General features: G+C 52.1%; 1 protein-coding gene across 1 annotated transcript in view; it reads left to right on the top strand.

Moving 5' to 3' along the window:
* Positions 1–8,076: 8,076 nt before the first annotated feature.
* LOC143030489 (glutamyl aminopeptidase-like) overlaps positions 8,077–8,923 on the top strand; it is a 95,690-nt gene continuing 94,843 nt past the window's right edge. The window contains exons 1-2 of the mRNA XM_076193639.1: positions 8,077–8,178; positions 8,303–8,600. Of these exons, the coding sequence (XP_076049754.1) occupies positions 8,077–8,178; positions 8,303–8,600 (400 nt within the window). The remainder of the gene's footprint in view (positions 8,179–8,302; positions 8,601–8,923) is intronic.

The raw sequence follows: 8,923 nt of genomic DNA, 5'->3' as shown, positions 1-8,923 counted from the left end.
GTGTGTGTGTGTGTGTGTGTGTGTGTGTGTGTGTGTGTGTGTGTGTGTGTGTGTGTGTGTGTGTGTGTGTGTGTGTGTGTGTGTGTGTGTGTGTGTGTGTGTGTGTGTGTGTGTGTGTGTGTGTGTGTGTGTGTGTGTGTGTGTGTGTGTGTGTGTGTGTGTGTGTGTGTGTGTGTAAGTGTGTGAAAGAGAGAGAGAGAGAGAGAGAGAGAGAGAGAGAGAGAGAGAGAGAGAGAGAGAGAGAGAGAGAGAGAGAGAGAGAGAGAGAGAAAGAGAAAGAGAAAGAGAGAGAGAGAGGGAGAATTTATGTGCACTTTCTTATACATGTGCACATAAGTGTGTACATATGTTCACATATACGTGTACACCAACTTGAGCAACCCGACACCTATTTATATGTTTAATTTACCATTTTGTTCACACTGTCCAATTCAAACAGTGATTTGTTTGTACTCGTTGTTCGACCTGGTTGTCAATTACTTATTTGCTGGTGGTGTGATTAACAACAACATATATCAATAAATCATTATATTTGGTATATATTCGCACTCATATTAACAATTGTTTTAACTGGGGCCTCACAAGATTGTTAGGACTATGCGGGTGGTGATTTAGACCTGTGTGGGTGCTTATGTCTTTTTTTTTTTCCCTTTCTCTCTCTATATTTCTATTTTTCTGTCTCTCCCTTTCTCTCTCTCTCTTTTCCTTTCTGTATTTTCCTTTCTTTCTGTCCTTCCTTTTCTCTGTCTTCCCCTTTCTCTGTCCTTCCCTTTCTCTGTCCTTCCCTTTCTCTGTCCTTCCCTTTCTCTGTCCTTCCCTTTCTCTGTCCTTCCCTTTTTCTGTCTTCCCCTTTCTCTTTTACTTTCTCTGTCTCCTTTTTTTTCTCTTCTTTTCTCTCTGCCTGCCTGTCTGTCTGTCTGTCTGTCTATATATCAGTCTATGCGCCTTTGTCCTTACCTTTTTCTTCGTCTATCTGTGTCTAAATTTGACGTCTGTCTTTTTCTACCTGCTTAAGTCTGTCTTTGTTTCAGCTCATGCTAAGCTGCCAAGTAGAATCCATAAAGCCTAACGTAGACTATAACGGTGTATTTTTACTCTGATTCGTAAGACAACAGGCTTCAACGATATCTTGGTGGAACTGAATAGTATAGCTAAGTGCCAGACAGAGAGCTTATCCCTCGGGCTTTTCAAAATAGATCCCAAAGAGATAGGTTAGTAAGGCATACCTCTACTTAAAAGACACAAAAAAAGCATTAAGAATCTCCTTGCGTTAGGCCCTGTTCACATTACCGGTTTGAACCGCATGGAAACCACGGAGTTATTGCATAGTCAAGGGAGAACCGTGAATTTTTGTGTGAACGCTTCCATTAATTCATACTATAATTGAAACCGCTAGTGTGAATAGCGCCTTATTAAAGACCACCAAGAGAGGGAGAGAAAATCAGAAGAAAAGAGAGAACATAGGAATATGATAGTAAAGGAGACTACAAGAGACCATAAGGCCTACACTAGGCAGTTCCAAGTCCATTAACACCTTTCATCCCCATCCATGAAGTTATCTAACCTTCTTTTAAAACAACTAATAGTTTCAGGGCTCACTAATTACATGGTTACTAAGTCTATTCCAGTCGCTCATCACTGTTAGTAAACTAATTCCTGCCTATCTCTCCTAAATCTAAATATGTCTAATTTAAATTAATTTCTACAAATCCTCCTCTACTGTTTTAATACGATGACTATGTCTGCATCATCCTTCTTGAGGTCAGGTATCGTATCTCTCTTCTCTTTTGTAAATACCGAGAGAAAACATCTTTTAAACTTCTCGTTTATTTTATTTTTTTTCTCAATTTATCAGGATATCCTTGTCAGATTTAACTGAGCTTATTTTTTCCACTAGTCTGGTAATCTTAATTTTGTATTTCCACTTTGAGTGTGCTCTTCTATCCAGTCTTCCAATTGCACTATACCTACTCATAGTCCTAAGAAATATAGCTAGATAGCTAGACAGACAGACAGACAGTCAGATAGGCAAAGACAGAAAGACAGACAGGCAGACAGGCAGACAGGCAAGCAGGAAGGCAGACAGACAGACAGACAGACAGACAGATAGACAGACAGCAGGCAGGCGGACAGGAAGACAGACAGAGACAAGCAGGCAGACAGGCAGACAGGCAGGCAGACATAGATATAGATAGATTTAGATATATAGTTAGATATAGATATAGATAGGCAATCAGTCATGGAAATGAATTACGTTAGATATAACAATGCACTTCAGTTGTATGGTTCCCAACGTGATTCTCATAAACCAACATTCAGATATCAATATTTCAGAGTCGCCCGGATTTCACTAAAGGGCTCGTTATCGGTATGTGGGACCATTTGTGAATCTAGTTCTCACCCTTCAGGACCCCTCAGGACAGAAGGACCCCTCAGGACGCAGGACACCCCAGGACCGCAGGACACCCCAGGACCGCAGGACACCCCAGGACCGCAGGACCCCTCAGGACCGCAGAACACCCCAGAACCACAGGATCTCCCAGGACCACAGGACCCCTCAGGACCGCAGGAGCCCCCAGGACCGCAGGACACCATAGAACCGCAGGCCCCCCAGGACCGGAGGACCCCTCAGGACCGCAGGACCCCTCAGGACCGCAGGACCCCTCAGGACCCCTCAGGACCGCAGGACCCCTCAGGACCGCAGGACCCCCCAGGACCGCAGGACACCCCAGGACCGCAGGAACCCCCAAGACCGCAGGACCCCTCAGGACCGCAGGGCCCCCAGGACCGCAGGACACCCCAGGACCCCAGGACACCCTAGGACCCCAGGACCCCCCAGGACCGCAGGACACCCCTGGACCGCAGGACACCCCAGGACCGCAGGACCCCCAAGGACCGCAGGACCCCTCAGGACCGCAGGACCCCTCAGGACCGCAGGACCCCCAAGGACCGCAGGACCCCTCAGGACCGCAGGACACCCCAGGACCGCAGGACACCCCTGGACCGCAGGACACCCTAGGACTGCAGGACCCCACAGGACCGCAGGACCCCACAGGACCGCAGGACACCCCAGGACCGCAGGACCCCCCAGGACCGCAGGACCACCCAGGACAGCAGGACCCCACAGGACCGCAGGACCCCCAGGACCGCAGGACCCCCAGGACCGCAGGACACCCCAGGACCGCAGGACACCCCAGGACAGCAGGACCACCCAGGACAGCAGGACCCCCCAGGATCGCAGGACCCCCAAGACCGCAGGACCCCCAGGACCGCAGGACCCCCCAGGACCGCAGGACCCCCAGGACCGCAGGACCCCTCAGGACCGCAGGACCCCTCAGGACCGCAGGACCCCTCAGGACCGCAGGACCCCTCAGGACCGCAGGACCCCTCAGGACGCAAGGACCCCTCAGGACCGCAGGACCCCTCGGGACCGCAGGACCCCTCGAGACCGCAGGACCCCTCAGGACCGCAGGACCCCTCAGGACCGCAGGACCCCTCAGGACCGCAGGACCCCTCATGAATGCAGGACCCCTCATGACTGCAGGACCCCTAAGGACCGCAGGACCCCTCAGGACCGCAGGACCCCTCAGGACCGCAGGACCCCTCAGGACCGCAGGACCCCTCAGGACCGCAGGACCACTCAGGACCGCAGGACCCCTAAGGACCACAGGACCCCTCAGGACCGCAGGACCCCTCAGGACCGCAGGACCCCTTAGGACCGCAGGACCTCTCAGGACCGCAGGACCCCTCAGGACCGCAGGACCCCTCAGGACCGCAGGACCCCTCAGGACCGCAGGACCCCTCAGGACCGCAGGACCCCTCAGGACCGCAGGACCCCTCAGGACCGCAGGACCCCTCAGGACCGCAGGACCTCTCAGGACCACAGGACCCCTCAGGACCGCAGGACCCCTAAGGACCGCAGGACCCCTAAGGACCGCAGGACCCCTAAGGACCGCAGGACCCCTCAGGACCGCAGAACAACTCCTCAGTATGACCTTTCAGGATGACCCTTCAGGACGACCCTTCGAGACAACCCTTTAGGACCAACTTTCAGAATGACCCTTCAGGACCACCCTTCAGGATGACACTTCAGGACCACCCTTCAGGATGACCCTTCAGGATGACCCTTCTGGATGACCCTTCAGGACGACACTTCAGGATAACCCTTCAGGAAGACACTTTAGGATGACCCTTCAGGACGACCCTTCAGGACGACCCTTCAGAATGACCCTTCAGGACTACCCTTCAGCACCCTTCAGGATGACCCTTCAGGACCTCCCTTTAGGATGACCCTTCAAGACGACCCTTCAGGATGACTTTCAGGACGTCCCTTCAGGTCGACCCTTCAGGATGAACTTTTAGGATGACCCTTCAGGATGACCTTTCAGGATGACCCTTCACGATAACCCTTCAGGACGTCCCTTCAGGATGACCCTTCAGGACGACCCTTCAGGATGATCCTACAGGACGACCCTTCAGGATTACCCTTCAGGACGACCTTTCAGGATGACCCTTCAGGACGACCTTTCAGGATGACCCTTCAGGACGACCTTTCAGGATGACCCTTCAGGACGACCTTTCAGGATGACCCTTCAGGACGACCTTTCAGGATGACCCTTCAGGACGACCTTTCAGGATGACCCTTCAGGACGACCTTTCAGGATGACCCTTCAGGACGACCTTCAGGATGACCCTTCAGGACGACCTTTCAGGATGACCCTTCAGGACAACCCTTCAGGAATACCCTTCAGGAGGAAACATTCAGGAATACAATTCAGGACGAACCTTCAGGACGAGTCTTCAGGATGACCCTTCAGGATGACCCTTCAGAACTACCCTTCAGGATGACCCTTCAAGACTACCCTTCAGGATGACCCTTGAGGACGACCCTTGACCCTTCAGGACGACCCTTCAGGACGAACATTGGGAACGACCCTTCAGGATGACCCTTCAGGACTACCCTTCAGGATGACCTTTCAGGAAGACCCTTCTGGACGACACTTCAGGACGACCCATCAGGATGACCCTTCAGGACGACCCTTCGGGATGATTCTTCAGGACGCCCCTTCAGGTTGACCCTTAAGGACCTTTCAGGACGACCCTATGGGACGGCCCTTCGGGATGACCCTTCAGGACGACCCTTCAAGACGAACCTTCAGAATAACCCTTCAGGACGAGCCTTCAGGATGACCTTTCACGATGACCCTTCAGGACGAACCTTCAGAATAACCCTTCAGGACGAGCCTTCAGGATGACCTTTCAGAATGACCCTTCAGGATAACCTTTCAGGATGACCCTTCAGAACGACGCTTCAGGATGACACTTCAGGAAGACCCTTCAGGACGACCCTTCAGGATGACCTTTCAGGACGACCTTTCAGGACAACCCTTCTGGATGACTCTTCAGGGACGACCTTTCAGGATAACCCTTCAGGACGAGCTTTCAGGATGACCTTTCAGAACGACCTTTCAGGATGACCCTTCAGGACGACCCTTCAGGAATACCCTTCAGGACGAACTTTCAGGAATACCCTTCAGGACGAACATTCAGGACGAGCCTTCAGGATGACCCTTCAGAACTACCCTATAGGATGACCCTTCAAGACGACCCTTCAGGATGACCCTTCAGGACAACCCTTCAGGACGACCCTTGACCCTTCAGGACGACCTTTCAGGACGAACATTGGGGACGACCCTTCAGGACTACCCTTCAGGATGACTCTTCAGAATGACCTTTCATGAAGACCCTTCTGGACGACCCTTCAGGACGACCCATCAGGATGACCCTTCAAGACGACCCTTCAGAATGATTCTTCAGGACGCCCCTTCAGGATGACCCTTCAGAACCTTTCAGGGCGACCCTAAGGTATGGCCCTTCAGGATGACCTTTCAGGAGGACCCTTCAAGATGAATCTTCAGAATGACCCTTCAGGAGGAGCCTTCAGGATGACCTTTCACGATGACCCTTCGGGACGATCTTTCAGGATGACCCTTCAGGATGACCCTTCAGGATGACCCTTCAGTACGTCCCTTCAGGATGACCCTTCAGGACGACCCTTCAGGATTATCCTTCAGGACGACCCTTCAGGATTATCCTTCAGGACGACTCTTCAGAATGACCCTTCAGGACAAATCTCCAGGATGACCCTTCAGGATGACCCTTGAGGATGACCTTTCAGGATGACCCTTCAGGACCACCCTTCAGAATTACCCTTCAGGACGACCCTTCAAGATGACCCTTCAGGACCACCCTTCAAGATCACCATTCAGGACGACTCTTCTGGACGACCCTTCAGGATGACCCTTCAGGACGACCCTCCAGGACGACCCTTCAGGATGACCCTTCAGGACGACCCTTCACATTGAACCTTCAGGAAGACCCTCAGGACCGCAGGACCCCTCAGGACCGCAGGACCCCTCAGGACCGCAGGACCCCTAAGGATCGCAGGACCTCTCAGGACCGCAGAACAACTCCTCAGTATGACCTTTCAGGATGACCCTTCAGGACGACCCTTCAGGGTTACCCTTCAGAACGACCCTTCAGGATGACCCTTCAGGATGGCCCTTCAGTGTGGCCCTTCAGGATGACCCTTTAGAATGACCCTTCAGGATGACCCTTCAGGGCGAACCTACAGGATGACCATTCAGGACCACCCTTCAGGATGACCTTTCAGGTCGACCCTTCAGGGGTACCCTTCAGGATAACCCTTCATGACGACACCTCAGGATGACCCTTGAGGACTACCCTTGAAGACGAACCTTTAAGATGACCTTTCAAGACGACAGTTCAGGACGATCCTTCAGGACGACCCTTCAGGATGACCCTTCAGGACAACCTTTCAGGACGACCCTTCAGGACGACTCTTCAGGATGACCCTTCAGGATGACTTTTCAGGACGACCTTTCAGGATGACCCTTCAGGACGACTCTTCAGGATGACCCCTAAGGACGACCCTTCAGGACTACCTTTCAGGATGTCCTTTCGGGACGACCCTTCAGGATGACCCTTCAGGACGACCTTTCAGGACAACCCTTCAGAGTGACCCTTCAGGATCACCCTTTAGGATGACCCTTCAGGAATACCCTTCAGGACGACCCTTCAGGATAACCATTCAGTAGTACCCTTCAGGACGACCCTTCAGGAATACCCATCGGGATTACCCTTCAGGACGACTCTTCAGGAAGACCCTTCAGGACGACCCTTTATGAGGACCCTTCAAGATGACCCTTTAGGATGACCCTTCAAAACGACCTTTCAGGATGACCCTTCAGGACGACCCTTCAGGATGGCCTTTCGGGATGAGCCTTCAAGATGACTCTTCAGGAGGACCATTAAGGACGACCCTACAGGAATACCCTTCAGGATGACCTTTCAGGACGATCCTTCAGGATGACCCTTTAGGACAACCCTTCAGAATGACCCTTCAGGATCACCCTTCAGGACGACCCTTTAAGATGACCTTTCAGGACGAACCTTCAAGAATACCCTTCAGGACGACCCTTCAGGATGACCTCGTATTCAGGACAATATCTTCAGCCCCTAAGCCCCTTCAGGAATAACTTCAGGTGCCCCTTCACCCTTATACAGGACAACAGCAGACCAAAGGACAACCCTTCGCGAATCTTTGAAGACCCAACATACGCTTACCCTTCACATTTAAGATCTTTAGGAAAGAGTACCCTTCAGGACGACGACCCTTCATGGATTCCGCAGACCGTATAACCTGTAAGACGACCCTTAGGAATACCCCGAAGCGAACACCCCTAGGAATAAAGCTAAGTTATAATGATACCCTTCAGGAGCCCCTCAGTACCCATTTATGACTCCTCAGTATGACGACCCTTCTGCGAAGGATGCAACAGCTGTTTATGGACGACTCCTTCAAGGCTTGACCATTCAGAGACGACGACCGTCAGGTGCTGAGGATGACCCCTCAATGCCTTCAGGATGGCCATTCAGGATGACCTTAGCGATTGCAGACACCCTTTGAGATGACCCATCAGGATGACCCTTCAGGAGACCATGACCGAATCGAGGACCATTCAGATACCCATTTAGCGACCCTTCTGACCCTTCATGACCACCGTCTACCAGGACACCCTTCAGGACGACCTTCAGGATGGCCCCTTCAGGACGACTCTTCACGACCCTTCAAGGATGAACCTAGATGACCTTCAGGCCTTGACCCACACAGACATACACCTTTAAGGATGACCCTTCAGGATCGACCCTTCAGAGCACCGAACCTGATTCAGGATGACCCTTCAATAACCCTTTAAGGATGACCCTTATGTTACTGTAGGAGTACCCTTCTGGACCTTTCAGGAATCTCAGCCCTTGGATGTACCCTTTAGGACGACCCTTCAGGATGATTGCTATTGTACCCTTCAGGGACAGCCCTTCAGGTACCCAAATAACCCTTGTCACGATGACGCTGTACTCTCAGGATGACCCTTCAGGCCCCGGAGACTTTCAGGACCCTGGACGACTATCAGGGAATGACCTTCAGGATGACTATTCAGACGACTCCTTCAGGAGACCCTTCAAGGACGACCCGCTAAAGTGTACGGATGTGACTCATCAGGATGACCTTTCGGGGGGTCAGGACCCTTTCAGTGGACGATCTTCAGTGGATGACCCTTTCAGGACAACCCTTCATGAATAGTAACCCTGCTATCTTAGGATGACCTGTCAGGAAGATCCTTTCAGTGAATAGTACTACCTAGGACGACCCTTCAGGACGACCTTTGGCTTAAAAAACCCTTCAGGACGAAGATGAAAAGAGTACCCTGTGACCCGATTCCCTCTAGACGAGACCTTCAGATGACCCATAAAGTACGCTACTCCCCTTCAGGACGACCCTTCAGGCACCTTCAGGAGTACTGACCCTTATCGGGATTGAACCCTTCAGGACGCGTCTCTT

This window comes from Oratosquilla oratoria, chromosome 12 (genome assembly GCF_046742065.1).
Source record: "Oratosquilla oratoria isolate Oo_2021 chromosome 12, ASM4674206v1, whole genome shotgun sequence".
NCBI lineage: Eukaryota > Metazoa > Arthropoda > Malacostraca > Stomatopoda > Squillidae > Oratosquilla > Oratosquilla oratoria.
The sequence above is the reverse complement of the archived record's forward strand: the minus strand, read 5'-3'. Positions and strand labels throughout refer to the sequence as shown.